The sequence below is a fragment of the Penicillium subrubescens genome (assembly GCF_028828155.1).
Source record: "Penicillium subrubescens strain IBT 31985 chromosome Unknown utg000005l_segment0_segment0, whole genome shotgun sequence".
In the NCBI taxonomy this organism is placed as follows: Eukaryota; Fungi; Ascomycota; class Eurotiomycetes; order Eurotiales; family Aspergillaceae; genus Penicillium; species Penicillium subrubescens.
In genome coordinates, this window is record NW_026643155.1 from 5,112,956 (window position 1) to 5,131,556 (window position 18,601).

Genomic DNA, 18,601 nt, shown 5'->3' on the forward strand with positions numbered 1-18,601 from the left:
AATACGGGCGGCGACAGCGACCTGTCCGGCTCCCCCACCGCCCATGACGACCGCAAAGGTGCCTCCTTCAACTACCAACATCGTCTCATTCCACTCCATTGTGTTGCCCACCATGCTTCTCTTGGACTATCAGAACGCTTTAATTCAATCTCTCCTCACAGAGCGGTTCTCAGGGTACAATTTCCTTTGCCTACTTGCTTGCGTCCTCCCTTTCCCCCTCAATGTATACACATCAACCCCTCAAGGCCCCCAAGCTAACGTTTGCCCGCAGTGCTGCCCCGGTTTCGATTGACCAAGTGGTCTCCGACTTTGATGGCGTGACCTTTCACCTTTCGACCCCCGAATCCAAGACCAAGATCCTTATCTCCATCAATGTGAAGTGTTTCAAGGAGCTCGTTCAGTATGGCGCCCAGGAGGTGTTGGAGCGCGAATATGGGCCGTACATCGTCTCCCCGGAGCCGGGCTATGACTTCTCAGTACAGATCGACCTCGAGAACCTCCCCGCGGAACAAGAAGCCAAGGATGAGCTGATCATGAAGCTTGCCTTGCTGAAGCGGAACGCCATGGCAGCTCCATTCGAACGGGCCTTTGATGAGTTCGCCAAGCTTGCGGAGGAGGCTTCCCGGTACACATCTGAGTCGGCGCCGCAGGGTATGAAGGAGGGTGGAGAGGTGATGGCTATTCATTACCGCGAGGAGGAAGCAATCTACATCAAGGCTAGCTACGACCGTGTTACAGTGATCTTCAGCACCGTGTTCCGGGAGGAGACGGATCGCATCTTTGGCAAGGTCTTCTTGCAGGTTCGTGTCATACACGCGATTGGAGAAGCCGCATACTTGAAATCGATGCTGATTTCTTGTAGGAATTCGTCGACGCCCGACGCCGTGTCGTGACCCTACAGAATGCGCCCCAGGTGCTCTTCCGCAACGAACCCCCTCTCGAGCTTGAGGCAGTGCCCGGACTCAATAATGCAGGCGAAGGCGAGATCAGCTACGTCACCTTTGGTGAGTGACGAGGGTTGAGATATACAAAGTTGAATGGGCAGTGTCACTAATCGTTGCATTCTAGTGCTGTTCCCTCGACACTTGACCCCTCAGCGCCGTTATGAAAACATCTCCCACATTCAGACCTTCCGTGACTACTTCCACTACCACATTAAGGCCTCTAAGGTATGGCAAGCTTGTTTGATGAAGTGCATCTCTTTGAGATCCATTAGTTGAGACCCGGTTACAGGCATACATTCACACTCGCATGAGGAAGCGCACGGCAGACTTCCTTCAAGGTATGTACACTGTAATGGCCTACGTTATCATTTCGCTAACATGTCATAGTACTCAACCGTGCCAGACCCGAGAACGAAGAGCGCGAGCGTAAGACGGCAAGCGGCCGGACATTCCGTGTCCAGAGCTAGATTTCTTGTGACTTTTATGTTGATATCACTGGAGGCGAGCGTTTACGAACTAGCAAAGCATTTTGATTTCCCCATCTTTCGTTTTACCTTGGTAGTATCACAAGCAGATTCGTATATTTGATCGGTCACCTACTGGAGAGATTGAGATGAGATCTCAATTGTTTGTGAGGGTTGCCCGGTAGGTTGCGATGAGAGGGCAGGCTGGCACCTGCCACTACCTTCTTGAGAACCAGCTTGACGCGTACCTTCCTCCCGTTTCATTTTCCCTTCACTTGAGTAACCTTCTCCTCAGCGTCGCGGTTTTTTCATCACAACACCATCACCAGCTTTACACTGTTGCGATCAAATTCCGACACACAAAAACACCACGCCTTCGACCCGCGAGTGTAAGATGAGCTCGCAGAGCAAGAAGAAGTTCTGGAGCGCTTCAGCGTGGAAAACGCGTCTGAAGCGTGAGAACAGCTCCGAGTCTGGAACGACCGGCCCCGCTGACTTTCGCTCTGCCCACTCCTCCTTCGCCACCAACCAGACAGACACGACGGAGGTCCTACCGGAGGAGCAGGCCGAGGTCCTCACTCGGTACTCGTCTTCTGTCTACTCAAAAGATGAGGACGTGTGTTCCGTGGTCCTGCCGCCCTCCGATGACAAGAAAGAGGACCTGGATGAGTACTATCTCGTGAGCTTACCCTGTCTTCCTTTCTCACTTGCCTCTCATATTCCCAACAGACAACCCAAAATGATACTTGGATGCTTGACTGACAAGAAGTAGATCGCGCCGAACCACCGCCACTCTCGTCCGTACGCAGTGAGCAGTGGTGAGTGGGTATTGGTGCCTTCCGACTCCTCCCTGAGTTCGGTCGGGAGGGTTCTGTCGCTGGACGACCTGAACGAGGTGCAGCTGGCGTATTCATTCGAGGGAGTAGTCAAGGTGTTCGTCAAGGTCTATGCGATGGCCAAAGTCACGCATGGTATCTTCCTCAACTTTGGTGCCGAGGTTCGTCAACATACCCTTTCCCTTATGCTGGAGCGAGCGAGTGCATCCATCCGCTAACCATATATCGTTGCCCAGCTTGATGACACTGAGACGGGCTTGTTGTACTGGATCAAGCGTGCGGAGGCAGAGGTCCGTACTGGTGACCTTGCTGTTCTGATCCAGATTGTGGAAAACCTCTTTTATGCGCTTTACTCACGAGTGATCATCGAGATGGCCGGCATCGAGCTCTGTGCTCTCTTCAAAGTCGAATTGCAGCCTCCTGCTGGCTCTCGAAAAATTCGCCTTCCCGACCCGGATCACATGTACCGAATTTTTCTCGCCTGCAAGGACAACCTCGACAATCACAATGTGTGCGAGATGCTCCAGGAAGCCATCGTCCACAGGTGGCAGGAAATCTTTCTTCGCCGTCTTGCAAAGACGGAGATTGAAAATGGGCTCAACCCCGACGACTTGCCAGGCTACCGTCAGTTCGCTAGGAATGTTCTCTCTGATCCATACTCCGCATACGTTGCCAAATGGTGCTATCTTGTCCCATTCTTCCCGTCCATTTCCAAGAAGATTCTGATTGGCATGTCCGAGAAATGGTTCACCGTCCTACCGAAGGCCGCACTTCCTGACGACGTCCCCTCTTCCCAATTGCCTTTCATTGACCTCAAGAGGTGCGATCCCAAGCAATGGGCGAAAGAATTAATTCAAGACTATCGAATGGCAAGTTTGGGCAAACTGGAAGGCAGGTCGATTGGAGACGAGCGTCGGGACGATCCCAAGATTCGACTTCTGAACCTGGCCAAGTGCCGCAAGTGTATCTGTGCATCGACCTGTCTGTGTGCTAGGGAGTGCACCCATTACGTGGAGAGTCCCTGCCCATGTTCTGAAAGATACGTCCGCCTCATGGCGGCCCGTCTTAGCAAAAGCCCCGGCCGGTTTGATTTTTCGACTCGTGCAAACACGGCTGCTCGTGCGTGTTGGGAAGGTCTTGCGAGGCTTCTGCGGGACGTTTCGGATGAGGAGATCCTCCTCGAGTGGAGTGAGGCCTTTGCGGTATTTGAGTTGGAGATTCAGAAGGAGCGCTGGGGTGGGCAGGCTTGAGGAGACTACTTTATGATTTTGCGATGGATGAAGATATGAGATATGACTATCACGGCTCACGAAACAGAAAGTGTTATTATGAATTGACACCTTGGGGGTAAAGGACTCTGGAATGGGGATCGATATCGATTGATCACCTAGCAACTTAGTTTGAATCCAGCATCTAACGTTCTATTTCCCTACGATTCAACGACTCCGACCCATCCTAGGTTCAAGTAGTGCCTGCGAAGTATCTCCTGTCTCTTCTCGGCCTTCACGAGTCTTTGACCACGTTAATGGAAAGCGCGCACCCAGATCCTCATGCGATCACATACATATGACTCTTCTGGGACCCTTGTCGGCGACTCGCTGAAATGATGCTTTGACAGGCTACCTGGTATGTTATTTCGACTACTTTGATAAGTTTTTGCTTTTTTTTCTTAACTCTGTTGTGCAAAAGTCCTGGGCATTATGGATCTCCTTGGCTAGACTGAACCTTCCAGCAATGGCAGAGGGTTGTTGTCATTGACAATGATGACCGACTTGTAGGTCTTTGACCCAGTAATGCAATAGTTAATAGGCATTTTGGGTATAATGTAGGCCATTAAATGTTTTCGAGGACTCGAGAGGCTTGGGTTCTTTTGGAGACGGATATACTTCCGTGGCAGTCGTGGGATGGTTAAAGATCTGCGATTCGTAGCTTTATAAAACAAGCGGACAGCTAGAATAATTCCCAACGGTAGTTACAAATATACCAGAATAACCTTCTAACAGCGGTGAAAATCGGGACTGGGCGCTGTGGCGTGTTTGTTTACGTACAGTGCCTGGCGGGCGTTGTATAGTTTTTGTTTAGTTTAAACGTTGAGGAAGTGGTAGCCGGATTCGGCTTCTTGGGCCTCGGTCATTTTCGGAGCGTCAATTAATTGGCAATAGAATGGATCACGATAATCGTTAGGAAGTGATAGACCAGTCCAGAGTGATCCGATTAAGTAGGAAGATCTGGGAATGTATGTCCCTGGAGGAGTCATCGTGCGGAGGCGGCCGCATCTCTTCATTATGACATGCGGTACTGTGTAGAGCAGAGCACAGGCGTCGGCGCTGTAGGCCAGTGAAACTTCGCGATACCTCGATCGGCCCCGGTGAACGACGAACCCTGGCCATTTTTCTCATTCTCTGATTTTCCCCAAGGAGTCATCCATCAGTCATCTTTCTTATCTCCCGTCAGCGATTATCCAACTTCCATTTTCCAACCTTCCAACCCCTCCTCATTCCCTGCGGAGAGGCCATGACTTAACGGCCCCCCGAGAACCCACCCTCCCTCTAACCCTCTGGCCTTTGGTGCGCGGAGAGGCGCCCAGTCAGGGATGGTCACCACGGCAGGGGTTCCACCTTCACTCCTTTCATCATTACCATGGGCATGCTCGACTAGACGGATAGCAGGAACAGCAGTCGGAGCAGGTGTGGGAGCGTCTGTACTTTTAAGTCGCAGAGGCGCTCTTACCACCCCGGTTCATTCGGTTCAGGGTCTGGCCCACCGACCGACGGCACGGCGATTGCACACGGCAGTGTGGCCCTCCTACGGCATCACGACCCCCGTCCCCGATCGCCAGCTTCTGGGTCTCGCGCAATCCCCCTTTCGCTTCGATACGGGCTATGCGCTCTGTGCTAAACGACCTCCGCGCCCGTTTCCTCCTCCTTTCTTATCGCTGCCGTCTTCGTCCTTTTCGGATCCCTTGACGACTCATTCACTCAGCCAGGATAAGAGATTATCCGTACGGGGCGAACTGGTTCGCGGTCTAAACAATGGAGACGATGCCATCATCGTTGCGGAGAACTTTTTGGGTGTGGACGACGGGGTAGGCGCATGGGCGACGAAGCCTCATGGCCATGCTGCGTGAGTCGATCCTGTTGAAATCAGCCTTATCTACGGAGTATATTTTTTGTATATGCTGACCTTTAGGCTTTCTTTTTTGCCTCTTTCTCTGCAGATTATGGTCCCGTCTCCTCTTACACTTTTGGGCTCTTGAAATCGAGCGCCGAGTCTCTTCAAATGCAACCACGCTTGACCCTATCGAGTACCTCCAGACCGCATACGAAGAAACTATTCGCGCGACGACCACCCCGACACAGTGGCTCGGCACGACAACGTCAGCTACTGCCCTTCTACACTGGACGCGCGAGCACAACGGTACACAGAAACCCCTCCTCTACGTGACAAATCTGGGCGACTGCAAGATACTCGTAATCCGGCCAAGCGAAGAGAAAGTCCTCTTCCGGACGACAGAGCAATGGCACTGGTTCGATTGTCCTATGCAACTGGGTACGAACAGCGTTGATACCCCGCGCAAGGACGCCGTGCTGTCCAAGGTGGCTCTGCAGGAAAACGATATCGTGCTTGCGCTGTCGGACGGTGTGATGGATAACCTCTGGGAACACGAGGTGCAGACGATCGTCCAGGATAGCTTGAAGAAATGGGACGCTGGACACGTTCAAGCCAAAGATCTGGCGCCTTCGCCAGAGTTATCGGATGATCGCATGGTCTACGTGGCTAGGGAGTTGCTTAATGCGGCTCTGAATATTGCCCAGGATCCTTTTGCGGAGAGTCCGTATATGGAGAAGGCGGTGGATGAGGGCATTGCCATTGAAGGTGGTGAGTTTGATACTGGATGGTCTATGTGCGTTGAGGGTATGGTACTAATTGTTTACAGGCAAAATGGACGATATCTCCGTTGTGGTTGCGTCCTGTCAGAAACGCACCTGATGATTAGCATCTTTACGACCATCTCCCGATAACCTTCGAGACTTTCGAGCCTCTCGCCTGATCTGGAAAGTCAGCCCATGACTGACAGGCACAGAAAGACAGCGCAGCATTTGATATGGGCCGTTTGAGGTCTACTTGGCAGTTCAATTTCCAACCGCCCAAAGAGACGGACGGCCCGGTTATTATGTCCCTATATCCTCGTATCACATATTGGCTTCATTGAACTTCCAAGCCTGTCATACTTGGGGTCATCCAAGCCTCGTGTTGGAGATGAATCTCGACTTGCCATGGTTGGGTGAACGCGACCACGCTTATATTGTCCACGGACAAAAATGCATATCTTGAAGCGGCATACACAGATTGTGCCCTCAACCTTACGACTCTACGAATCATTAATATTCCCTTTTTATGGACGGTGTTGGCGGAACTCCGGAGGCTTTACTCGTTTTGCATAGAACAAGGTGTACCTTGGTTGTCGGACTCTTTTCATATTTCAACATTGCTCTAGAATTCTGGAGATAAATAGCTAAATAATCTATTCATCTGAATTGTGTCAAAGTCTAAATCATAGGAGAACTAGAATCATGTACACCTCTCAGTGTCTTTCTCTGAAGTATACTTCAGTCCTCAGCACAGACCACATCACCGCCTCTGCCGCCGCCCGGCAATATGAAAAAAGTTTCGTCGTTACCGCAGCACAGCAACCTCCGCAATTCATCAACTCCAACATTCAATTCGTTGACTCCCACGATTCAAAATGAGGGCTAAGCGTTCTAAGAAGTATCGCAAACTCATGCACCAGTATGAGCTTACATTCGGCTTCCGTGGGCCGTACCAAGTCCTCGGTAGGACCAGTCTTTCAATGCGAATAGCGGGACGAGTATGCTAACATGCAGATAGTCGACTCGAATTTCCTGCAGCAGGTGCACAATTTCAAGATGGACTTGATGCTCGCTTTAGAGCGCACAGTTCAAGGCAAAGTAAAGCCATGTTAGTACCGCCCCTCTACCACTCGATCTTGTGCCCATCTCCTTGCGAAGTTCAATCTGTATCGGGACGTTTTAAGCTAACGAAACTTCATTAGTACTGACCAAGTGCTCTCTCGCTGCTATCACCGCCGCACAACCTATCAATCCCAAGACTGGCAAACCCTTCCGTCCCTACCACCTCCCCCCGCCAACAGTACTCCCCCTCCGCCACTGCTCGCACAACCCGGAGTCAGAGCCCATCGACGAGATCGACTGCCTTCTCTCGCTGCTCTCGCCAAACGCAGAAGTCAAGAAGAACAAGGAGCATTACATTCTTGCTACCGCCGACCCGGCCGTCAAGAAGTCAGACAACAACAATGACAACCAGCAGCGCAAGCGCAAGCGCGACGAAGAGCGCGAGGAGGAACAAGCTTTGCGTCGGGCCCGCAACCTGCGTGTTCGTGCGCGCTCTATTCCCGGTGTGCCAATTATCTACGTTAAGCGATCCGTCATGGTCCTGGAGCCGATGAGTACGCCGTCAGAGAACGTGCGCGAGGGTGTGGAGAGGGACAAGTTCCGCGTGGGCCTCCCTGAGCCCCAGCCAAAGGCTGAAGATGCTGCGGAAAGTGCTGCGAAGAAGAAGATTCCCGGATTGAAAAAGGCCAAGGGGCCGAACCCGCTTAGTATGAAGAAGCCGAAGAAGCGTACGGAGGAGTCTGGTGCTTCAAAGGCGCCTAAGAAGAGTGACGCTACGGAAGGTTCGAAGGGGAATTATACAGCTGACCAGCCGGATGGTGAAGATGCCGGTGCTCCTAAGAATAAGAGGAGAAGGCGGCACCATAAGAGTGGTCCTCGTGAGGAGAACGAGGATGGCGCGCCATCAGCTGAGGCTGGTCAGGCTATGGAGGTTGAGGCTTGATCACCTTCTCTTGGTTCGGCTATTCTTGCATTGGTACTGTTTCTATCATCCACGGCATGGCGTTTGGGCAGGGAATCTATATCTAAAAGTTCAATATCAACACTGTATCTACGTCTCATGACAAGCATGTTCAATGTAAATTGAGTCTCAGGTTCGATGCTTTGAATCCACATTATCCTACATCACTTAACCTAGTACGGAATCGACTGGAGAATTGCCATAGAGTTCATAGTTTGAAAGGAGTCGTTCATGTGAGAGACGGGTTACATAGCCCGTAGTATATATACAATCAATCCTTCAATATCGTACAGATGTCTCTTTTACACAGAATTGCCCATGAGTAGAGTGCGAAGAGGGGATGAAAAAAGGCTACTACCATAGCCCAACGGAAATGTAACACGCCAAACTCCAGTCCAAGTTCAAAGATAATCGTCACACCTCGAATTCCAATCACTGCTTGGCCGCACCCGAGTTCTCCGCGCCAGGACTTTGAGCAGGCTGATCCAAGGCCCGCTCTTTAGCCCAAATCTCCTCAATGCGCCGCCGGTTGTTGCGCGCATTATCCCGGTTGTTCTTAGCCCGATCGAACCGTTCCACCGAGAGACATTTGTTCACTTCGCGCTTGATATCGTTGCAGTTGCCGAGGGCTTTGTAGATGAATCCACGGGCGTGGCATTCGTCGAGGGCTGTCATGATCTCCTCGCAGTCTATATTGCGAGTGAATTAGCACGGATCATAGATCGTATGAGGTCGGTATCTTGCGGGGCTAATAGGCGTTGGGATTGAGGGTCTGACATACTGATATTGTATGGGGTATGAAGATGAGAATGCATTGTGACAGATTGCAAGCTATTAGCCGAATAGAAAGAACCTGGATGTCTGAATTCAACAATGGCAACTTCAAGAATGGAGTGTTTAGGTCTTTGGTGCAGAGCGACGGACAACCACAAAATCCCCGGGCGGTGAGTTAATCTCCTCAATTCTGCCGGGCGGAACGCCCCTCCCATCACACCGATAAAAAAAAATATCTCCGATAAAAAAAAGATACGGTGATGCTTTGGTGATTGTCGTTCACAATGTCTTCGATGATCACGACTACAGCCTGGGTGCGGCGAGGTGTCGCTGCCCAGTTCCCTACTAAATATGAGATTGACGAGGAGGAGATGAACCGGATATCTAAGCTTGCCCGCATGCAGCTTGAAGAGGCTCAGGATGATCTGAGTGCCGCCAAGGCGGGCAAGATGGATGATGGTGAGGATGATGCTGCTATGGATGAGGACAAGGAGGCCGATGCTACAGAGGAGGGTGAGAAGGAGGTTGCCAAGGATGGAAATGAGACTAAGTCTACGGAGTATGTGTATGCTCATTAGATTGAAACGAGGACAGTGGACTAACCGGGTGGTATAGTGACGACGATGTTTTGAAGGAGTTCGATATGGATCACTATGACAGCGATGATGTCGACGAGGAGGGCGAGAAGATTACCAGATTCGGCAATGTCCAGTCGCTGGCATATCACCAGCCCAACGAGGCCGACCCGTACCTTGTCATTCCCGAGGATGAGGAGGATGAGGACCGCGAAGAGCTTCAGATTCTGCCTACGGATAACCTGCTTCTTGCTGGAAAGGTCGAGGATGAGGTTGCCCATCTTGAGGTTTATGTTTACGAGGACCGCGCCGACAACCTCTACGTTCACCACGACATCATGCTTCCCGGCATTCCTCTCTGCGTGGAGTGGCTCGATATCCCCGTTGGCAAGGGTAGCGAGGGACGGGAAAGCGGCAACTTTGTTGCCGTCGGTACAATGGAGCCTGACATTGAGATCTGGGATCTGGATGTTGTCGACAGCATGTACCCCAACGCCATCCTGGGACAAGGCGGCCAGGATACTGGCAACCCTGCCCCAAAGAAGAAGTCGAAGAAGAAGTCCAAGGCGAACGACGAGTACCACATTGACTCAGTGCTGGCACTGGCTGCCAACCGACAGCACCGTAATCTGCTGGCATCTGCTTCTGCAGACCGCACCGTCAAGCTGTGGGATCTGTCCACCACCACCTGCGCCAAGTCCTACTCGCACCACACCGATAAGGTCTGCTCTCTCGACTGGCACCCCAAGGAGTCCACTATTCTCCTCAGCGGTTCCTACGACCGCACCGTGGTGGCCGCGGATATGCGTTCCCCTGACGCTACCGCCCGCTGGGGTGTTGACACCGATGTCGAGAATGTGCGCTGGGACCCGCACGACCCTAACTACTTCTACGTCACCACCGACGGCGGTATGGTCTACCGCTACGATATCCGCAACGTCCCCGCCACGCCCGCCGAGTCCAAGCCCGTCTGGTCGCTACAGGCCCACGATTCATCCGTCTCGTCCTTCGATATCAACCGCACTATCCCCGGCTTCCTGGTCACTGGTTCCACGGATAAGGAGGTCAAGCTGTGGAACGTCGAGAACGACAAGCCCAGTCTCGTTGTCTCCCGCAGGCTCGACGTCGGCAAGGTCTTCTCGACTGGCTTCGCTCCTGATGCTGAGGTTAGCTTCCGCTTGGCTGTTGCTGGTAGCAAGGGTACCGTCCAGATCTGGGATGCGTCTACTAACGGAGCTGTGCGTCGCGCTTTTGTCTCGCGCATGCCTGATTTGGCTGGTGATGTGCCTGAGCGCATTACTGGTGTTGGTGCGGACGATGAGGAGTCGGATGACGAGAATGTTGAGGAGGGCGGTGATGCTCCGGCTGATGGGCCTGATGGTTGGGAGTCTATGGATGAGGATTAGATGATCCGGATGAGGATGACAGATACCCGTGGATTCATGTCTTGATGTCTGAAAAAATAGATCTCCTATGTTATTTACCTTTACGTTTACCACATATTCATATTATTATGTTTCCTCCTCATGTGTTGTCCTCCCTCTTTCCTACGCTAGTGATATAGTATGTCGGGGGCTAAACAAAAACAAGAAGATTTCTAATTGAATCTATATCTAACACCGAATGTATGCTCGTAAAGTCCCAAAACTCCATAAAACCAGAATATTAAAACTGATCATGATGCCTCCTGGGCGTGGACCAAAGTCGTCAAATCAAGTAGACGATTCGAGTATCCCCACTCATTATCGTACCACGCCATAATCTTGAAGAACTATAGACAACGGTATTAGTATGACATTTCCATTTAAACGTGATAAGCAAGCCTTACCTGAGGGTTCAGCTCTGCACAAGCAGGAGCATCGATGACTGCGCTGTAGGGACTGCCGTTGTAGTCTGTGCTGACGAGCTCTTCATCGGTGACGCGGAGGATGCCGGCCATGTCTGACTTGGCGGCGACGCGGAATGCAGAGATGATTTCGGCTAGGGAGGTGGGCTTTTCAGTGCTGACGGTGAGGTCGATCATGGAGACATTGGGTCTGGAATGGGTTAGCCTTTTGTAGTTGGGGTTATGGTAAGTTGCAAGATGTGTGTATGCTTACGTTGGGACACGGATGGAAACGCCGGTCACCTTGCCCTTCAAGTCAGGAAGAACGGCAGCAACAGCTTTGGCAGCACCTGTGGTAGTAGGGATGATGTTGTTGAAGACGCCGCGACCTTTATGTAAGGGATTGTTGTTAGTTTTTGAGGTGATACTTGAACTTGGCAATGTCGGTCTTACCCAGACGACGGTTCTTCTTGCTATATCCATCCAACACCTGCTGAGACCGAGTGGCAGCATGGATCGTAGTCAAGAAACCCTGTGAGATACCAAAGGTCTCATGCAGCACCTTCAAAACAGGAGTCACACAGTTGGTTGTGCAGCTAGCATTGGACACAACGCGGCACTCTTCACCAGAAGTATACAAGTCCGAGTTCACACCGTAGACGAAAGTAGGCGAATCCGAGCTAGGCGCAGAGATAAGCACACGCTTAGCCGAGCCATAGGTGATATGATCCATGGCGAGGTCTCGCTTGGTGAATTTCCCTGTGCATTCGAGGACATAGTCGACACCTAGCGCGGCCCAGTTGAGCTTCTTCAGGTCACGCTCGGAGGTAAGTGCGATTCTGCGGCCGTCAATGGTGATGAGGCTATCAGAGACGATTTGGATATCGGTTCGCCCGTCGAGATCGCCCATTGAGGAGTCATAGCGGATGAGGTAGACGAGGTCTTCGACGGTGACGCAAGTGTGGTTGATGGCGACGACTTGGATGTCGGAGCGGACTAGGGCAGCACGAAGGACGTTGCGGCCTAGACAGGGGAATTGTGTAAGTACGAATGGACATCAACGTCTTGCAGTGTACTATGCAGGCTACCAACCAATACGACCGAAGCCATTGATGCCAACTTGGCAGACCGAGACTGAGACAGGCTGGCTGATGGAGACGTCGTTGATAGAAGGAGCCATGCCCGGATTATGATTTATCTTTCAAAGAGAATTGAAAATGAATAGTTGAAATAATGAGTTTTATTCCACTTGATACAAACTAAAATCTAAATAGAGACCCTCTACAAAACCATGCGGGACACCAGGATCTATAAGTATACACTCCGTCCAGCCCAACTTCAACTTCATTGCCGCGTTTACCACAATTATCATCGCGATAGCAAACTAACCCGAGACTTCCCGCACTCACCACGGATCAGACATCGGCTTGGATCAAGTCCGCCAGCAATAATCTACGCAATTCCCTTGAAGCTATCCACTCTGACCAGCCATACTGCCATAGCCATCAACCGAAGTATGCCCCTCGGCGGTACACTGGCCGGATACACGGAGGACCCATCACCCCGCCAGAACCAATAACAACTTCTCTTCCCGCCGAAAGTCCCGCGCCCACGACCCGATTCCAGCGAAGGTGGTCACCTCCGCCGAGTATTCATGACGCAGAAGCTGTGTATGGTCGGCTATAATACTATACTTCCAGGTTTCACTGGGGGCTGGGCTTGACTCCGGGGTAAAAGTACCGATAAACGGAGGAATCCGTGAGGCGGACGTCTAGCAAGCCCATTGGTTACAGTCTCCGGGGGTTTGTCAACTCTTACTCAATCGCGCTAGGGTCCACGGCTCGCATTCACGGCGGGATTTTAGTCATTCTAGTCGCGGCGTAAGTGGCCTATACCCGTGTTACCTGATCTTTGATTTGCGGAATAAACCTACTCCCGGCCTTCTCTTCCTCCGCATCGGCGTGCCGACGTGGCTTCGGCCCCCCTGCCAAGGTGCCGATTTCCGCCGAGAGAGCCTTGTGGGAATGATAGATCTAGGATTTGCCGTTGGAGATGGTTCAATTGGGCGTTGATTTTCATAAACACAGGAGAAACACTCGGCTGGAGGGAGGAGTGGGAGAGTAGATAGATTTATAGATCGAGATAGTTCGTAACACACATTAATTCACTAGTTAGTTCTTAAATTTGTCAATTTAAATCTTCTTTTGTTAAAGAAATCCTCGTTGCAACAGCTTGAGCTTTTCAATCACGATAATTTAACGAATTGCAACCTAGACATTGCAATGAGACATTTAGCTTGCTGGTGATATCTCTCCTTCTCATAAAGTGATTGGTGCCCAGCGCCGTTCTACTGCCGCGTTTGTCTATCAATAGACCCAGAACGGCAGAGTTTGCACGGTCCCACTTACTAAAGTCACAAAGAGTGCCAATCCTGAGACTCCAGACCTTTAAAGTCGCATTGGTGGCTTAGTCTTCGATAATGATTACGGCCAATTATCTACAGACCTTCATTTTCCAAACAGCACGAACGAAAATATTCAGGAAGAAAAATCTATCACCCAGCTGACCCGTCAAGTTGAACCCCATTGATGACACATTGTTTGATTGAAAATCTATGTTCTGATGCCTCTATATTTACATACACGAGAATTCGCCGGGGTATTGGTGGCTCTCACTTCCAGATCTGAAAATTTCGACATGACTGGATGGAAGACACCAGCGACGAAAATTTCGTACCTTTAAATCTAAATACTAGGTCCAAGTGGGTTGCACGCAGGCTGTCAACAGCTAGCGAATCTAAGCATTCTCCTTCATTTCAACTGAAGTCCCATCGCTTTTCTCGCTCTGTGCAAGAAAGTCCGCCTCGGTCACCTCGCCTTGTGGCAAGTGACGCGCCATAGAGACAATCTGCCAGGGCGACGATGCATCACGGAAAACATGATTGAGCAACTCCAGGTTGCGGTTCATGGTCTCGGGATAGAAGAAGTACACAAGAACCGGGATGCACACTGATAAAATCGCGTACATGATATAGTACCGGTATCCAATCGTATCCAATGCAACGGGGGTGACCATCACGACGACAAAGTTCCATAGCCAGCGGTTTGCTGTGGAAATTGATGCCATGGCAACCCGTAGGCGTACCGGTGCGACTTCAGTGCAGTATAGGAAATTTCCTCCAAGGAACCCGATCGGGTAGAAGAGATTGAACAAGAGGATAAAACATGCCAATGCGATTGAAACGTGCTTGTTATCGGCTGGGAAGCTGGTTGTCACGGCCATTGCTGCCATGCAGACAGCCATTGAAAAGTGCACGTCGACCCAAGCTATCAATTGCGAAGAATGAAATAAAACAGCAAAGGGATTTCCAAGTGAGGGCACACGCGGCAAGGATCTTGCAAAGACTAGTGCTCATGTGAAGATTTGATTCGAAGATGGTCGATGCGTAGACTGAGATGAGATTGCCTCCACACATCTGCTGGAAGAATTGAAGGACGATACACAGGCCGAATCGGTAGAGCAGGCGCTCGTCATCGCCCTTTGAGAACATCTTTCGGGGTACCACCCTTTGACTTGGCGGTGGCCTCAAGAGATAGCTCAATGCCGGCGATTTCAGCCTTGACTGCTTCATCGTCGGGAGCTACTCCCTTATATGCAGGAAGACTGGCAGATGCTTCCTCCACTCGGTTGACTCGAACCAGCCAACGAGGTGACTCTGGCATGATGAAAACTGAGGCCAGAATCACGAGGGATGGGAAGAAAGAGATAGCAAGAGGTCCATGCCATTGTCCGGTAGTCTGGTGTGGGAGCCTGCTGAATCCAAAGTCGACCCAATTGCAAAGTGCATATCCCAAGCACATAAAGATACCATCGGCAATAACATGCTTGCCACGATTCTCAGCAGCAGAGCTGCCAAACGGGAATTGTCCAATGCCCATACCCACAATGATTCGTCCTACTGTGAACTGGATTAAGGAGAAGGCCGATGTCTGCAGCAATTGACCGATCATAGTCAAGATCGCTCCACAGAAAATAGTCTTTCGACGACCAAGACGCTCGGAGATAAAAGTGCAAGGGAGCGCACCAATAAGTGCTCCAATCTGAAAGGCAGCTATCCCCGCGCCCTTGCCGGTGAAATTCTTCGCTTTGATAGCACCATGGGTATTGACCGTATCGATTTGAGGGAAGACTTTGACCCAGCTCTGGAGTGTAGCAAGAGGCCCAGCACCAGCCTGATTATAAACAAAGATGATAAAAGCCGGGGCAACGACGAGAATGACCTGGGCCATGCGCAAGGCCCGCCCGGAGAGACTTGTATGTCTGTACATAATGATGAAAATTGAACCAAGCTTTGCCAGGGTACTTGGAAAAGACAAAGCTAATGATTCTGCCAAGTGAGCCAAGTGAGCTCATTATATACATCTCTGGGTGAATCGTACCATTCCCTAATTGTTGCTCGTGTCTTCCTGTCAGCACTTGGGGTTGGTATTGAGATGAGTTGGCAAGACACGGGAGGGATTTCATTTCTTGCAAATTCTGTCGTTGAATGGTGGGTAGTGAATTCGGTTGAGCTATCTGGGTGCACCGTGGAGACGCTTTTGCCATCCATCAGGGGGCATTATAACGTAGCCAGGGCTCGACATGAGGGTATGAACCTAATAAAATCCTTGGCTATAGTCTCTATACACAACCCTATGCTCTAGAATGCATGTATAGTTCATTTATCGAGTAATGCAAGTAGTGAGGACCTAGGTTGAAATAGACTAGCCGCAAATATGTATAATTCAACCAAATATTGACCATATAAACTGTTGATATAGACCAGTGGTGCTTGATTGTAGTTCTTCATTCAATTACAAGTAATTCACAGATACTAATATTTATCATGAAGGGTGGCAATCATTGTTTTCTGAAATTCTCATCTTCATTTTACACCACAATGCTAGGTAACAGTAAGTTCGAAGCCAAAAACGGCTACTTTTGACGCTTTTTTAAGCGTCCTTTTTACCAAAATATTAGTCACCGGGCTTTCACGTGATCTGTTTCTGCTTCGAAGGGTTATACTTGCCTAGTTCCACTGCGGATTCTAAAAGTAGCTCGTAACCGTACTGTTGCCTCGTAAAACCTTACGACGGGTTCGGGCCCTGTTGAGTATCTTATAGAACGTGCCAGAAATGCACGCTAAGTAAGCCAGTTGCTAAGTATTTACTACCGAGTGAGCTCTCCTACTTGTAGGTTGGGTTGTCTTAAGGTGAATTGTGAAGTGTAAAGTACTAAAAGGTAGTAAACAAGTAATAATATAAGATTGATCGCGAAGAACTAAATACAAGATGCTGAATGAGTGTCCTGCCAGGTGCTCATCAAATCCAAGAAGCGAGCATATCGGTAATTAGCATCCCAAGACTCTTGAACCCTCATGCGTTAGCGATTGACCTCATACTTTTCAGCATTAAAGTATTTGACTGTTTCATATAACATCAAGGACTTGGTTCTGAGAATACCACGTGCCTCAATTATCGATGTAAATTCTTGAATTTAATACTTACGTCACAGCGTTCTCTTCCACAGAAGCTTCGACCATCTGATGTCGGACCTTGGCTCCCCTGGGCGCCAGGAAAGTAGTCAAGTGAAGGTAACCCAAGGATAAAAAAAGCAAAAGCAAAGCAGAGTATTATTCAAAGTAGAACTAAAGACTCCCGATTGCAATAATGAAATCACACAGTGCCGGGAGAACTTAAAAGGTAACTAATTCCATAAAAGTAGTGATCGAGTTACCGTTTCTCAAAACAGACAGTATCTCGCCATTGCGCTTGTCCAGATGGAAGTCCAAGTCTAGACTATGAACATGCTTAAAAGCAGCTATAGAGAGCTTCATAGAGGAACTCTCTTTCACTTCGTTCCAGAGAGTGGATCGCAGGGAACCCAGAAAACCATTACCTCCTTGTAGCCACTTATAGATGACGAATTTCAAGATGTGAAAACAGGGGAGCTCGGAGGACGAAGGAGAAAGCGTTTCTGTCACGACAGCTATCTGATATGGTAGGAGAGCGTTGACAGCTCGCTGACAGCCGGTAAGGCAGAGGCATACCACAGCCATGACTTGCAGGTAACGAGAACCGGATGGCCACATGTATAGAAAAAAGACTTTATAACCCATGACATACTTCCAGGCTCTGGGCAGAAACGGAAGCTCGGGGTACCCTGCTAGATCTCCCGACCCCGGAGCCTCAGCTGCAGCGTTTCCCGGGTCATCATCTGAGCTGCATGGAGTGAGAATCACCGATGCCCGATGAGAGCCAAACGCTGGATTACCTGCCACTCGATTTTGCATTCTCCGGGTATGCTTGCTAGCGTAGAGAACAATAAGAGCTAGGAGTGTAAGAATGCAAATACCACTGAGAGCCCTCTCTATTTCTGCCCTATATTCGCCAACTCTCCACATTCGGCTGCTCTCGGTGCTGTTGACAGGTGTTTTTTTGCTGAATCGAGAAATATGCTAACGCGGGCGCTTTTGGCCTAGCGAGCTCAATTGAAACAGTTCATAATCGGTGGATAAATTGAAGCATATTTATTGATGTGTCATTCCAGAGCAATCCCAATAGTACAGTTGCACAGAAGAAAAAGTAACCGATAGAATAGATCTGCATAGACTATTAGCAACAGGTGATCTCATGGGTTGACTGTAACACACGGGAACGTGCTATCGCTGTCCGTTCGTGCTGCCATTTCTCAATACTCGTATCAGCAGCCAACACGAAAAAGACTTCATGTTGCAAAGTACACTGCGAGTATTATAATCGAGAGCAGATTGAAATCCGCTTCTCAATCGCCGTGGTGACGAGACTAGTGAGTATTGGAACCCACCCAGGCCTGGGGTCGCTTGTTGAGCTCGTCAAGGCAGAATTTCTGGCAAATGAAACGAAAGCAAAGAGGGAAAAGATAAAGATTGAGGTGCAGAAATGCAGATGTCTTAGCATTAGCTTTTTGACTGCTGTCTTTGGTTGCATGCCGATCTGCTCTCTACCAGCAAGTTTGAACAAGTCCGGCAAAAGTTTTGTCGAGGTCCGAATAGAGCGGAGCCGCGATAGGTGAGCGGTGTAGAAACAAGGAGAGTGTATTCTTAGTTTGATTTTTGACACTCGGCTTCCTTTTATGTAGTACCAGCAGGAACCAGGTGCGAGAAGCCGGATTAGTCCTGGGGAAAATTGCCGTCGAACGCGGTTGGATCGGCGTGTTATGAAGATTCGTTTCTGTTAGCTTGCATGTATCAAAGAGTGCTAGATTAATG

At 50.0% G+C, this 18,601-nt stretch overlaps 9 protein-coding genes across 9 annotated transcripts; 5 read left to right on the forward strand and 4 right to left on the reverse strand.

The window, feature by feature from the left end:
* Positions 1-43: 43 nt before the first annotated feature.
* N7473_008386 (actin-related protein 2/3 complex subunit 2) lies at positions 44-1,411 on the forward strand (the record flags this gene model as incomplete). Its single annotated transcript, XM_057154326.1, has 6 exons — positions 44-174; positions 272-800; positions 863-1,004; positions 1,069-1,169; positions 1,234-1,282; positions 1,332-1,411. 6 exons carry the CDS (start codon positions 44-46, stop codon positions 1,409-1,411), a joined length of 1,032 nt encoding a protein of 343 aa, XP_057008664.1.
* Positions 1,412-1,802: 391 nt separating this feature from the next.
* Positions 1,803-3,494, forward strand: N7473_008387 (uncharacterized protein; the record flags this gene model as incomplete). Its single annotated transcript, XM_057154327.1, has 3 exons — positions 1,803-2,087; positions 2,181-2,405; positions 2,481-3,494. 3 exons carry the CDS (start codon positions 1,803-1,805, stop codon positions 3,492-3,494), a joined length of 1,524 nt encoding a protein of 507 aa, XP_057008665.1.
* Positions 3,495-4,837: 1,343 nt separating this feature from the next.
* N7473_008388 (PP2C family serine/threonine-protein phosphatase) lies at positions 4,838-6,234 on the forward strand (the record flags this gene model as incomplete). Its single annotated transcript, XM_057154328.1, has 3 exons — positions 4,838-5,367; positions 5,462-6,123; positions 6,182-6,234. The coding sequence occupies 3 exons, from the start codon at positions 4,838-4,840 to the stop codon at positions 6,232-6,234; spliced, it is 1,245 nt and encodes a 414-aa protein (XP_057008666.1).
* A 757-nt stretch (positions 6,235-6,991) lies between these two features.
* N7473_008389 (rRNA-binding ribosome biosynthesis protein UTP23) lies at positions 6,992-8,121 on the forward strand (the record flags this gene model as incomplete). Its single annotated transcript, XM_057154329.1, has 3 exons — positions 6,992-7,079; positions 7,135-7,224; positions 7,319-8,121. The coding sequence occupies 3 exons, from the start codon at positions 6,992-6,994 to the stop codon at positions 8,119-8,121; spliced, it is 981 nt and encodes a 326-aa protein (XP_057008667.1).
* A 450-nt stretch (positions 8,122-8,571) lies between these two features.
* N7473_008390 (COX assembly mitochondrial protein) lies at positions 8,572-8,954 on the reverse strand (the record flags this gene model as incomplete). Its single annotated transcript, XM_057154330.1, has 2 exons — positions 8,572-8,828; positions 8,921-8,954. The coding sequence occupies 2 exons, from the start codon at positions 8,952-8,954 to the stop codon at positions 8,572-8,574; spliced, it is 291 nt and encodes a 96-aa protein (XP_057008668.1).
* Positions 8,955-9,165: 211 nt separating this feature from the next.
* Positions 9,166-11,014, forward strand: N7473_008391 (rRNA-processing protein PWP1). Its single transcript, XM_057154331.1, has 2 exons — positions 9,166-9,472; positions 9,529-11,014. The coding sequence occupies exons 1-2, from the start codon at positions 9,198-9,200 to the stop codon at positions 10,892-10,894; spliced, it is 1,641 nt and encodes a 546-aa protein (XP_057008669.1). The 5' UTR covers positions 9,166-9,197; the 3' UTR covers positions 10,895-11,014.
* Positions 11,015-11,163: 149 nt separating this feature from the next.
* On the reverse strand, positions 11,164-12,493 carry N7473_008392 (type I glyceraldehyde-3-phosphate dehydrogenase; the record flags this gene model as incomplete). The annotated part of the gene is made up of 5 exons (XM_057154332.1): positions 11,164-11,259; positions 11,317-11,524; positions 11,588-11,702; positions 11,767-12,336; positions 12,406-12,493. The coding sequence occupies 5 exons, from the start codon at positions 12,491-12,493 to the stop codon at positions 11,164-11,166; spliced, it is 1,077 nt and encodes a 358-aa protein (XP_057008670.1).
* A 1,616-nt stretch (positions 12,494-14,109) lies between these two features.
* N7473_008393 (Major facilitator superfamily domain general substrate transporter) lies at positions 14,110-14,616 on the reverse strand (the record flags this gene model as incomplete). The annotated part of the gene is made up of 1 exon (XM_057154333.1): positions 14,110-14,616. One exon carries the CDS (start codon positions 14,614-14,616, stop codon positions 14,110-14,112), a length of 507 nt encoding a protein of 168 aa, XP_057008671.1.
* Positions 14,617-14,843: 227 nt separating this feature from the next.
* N7473_008394 (hexose carrier protein) lies at positions 14,844-15,641 on the reverse strand (the record flags this gene model as incomplete). Its single annotated transcript, XM_057154334.1, has 1 exon — positions 14,844-15,641. One exon carries the CDS (start codon positions 15,639-15,641, stop codon positions 14,844-14,846), a length of 798 nt encoding a protein of 265 aa, XP_057008672.1.
* Between the last annotated feature and the right edge of the window lie 2,960 nt (positions 15,642-18,601).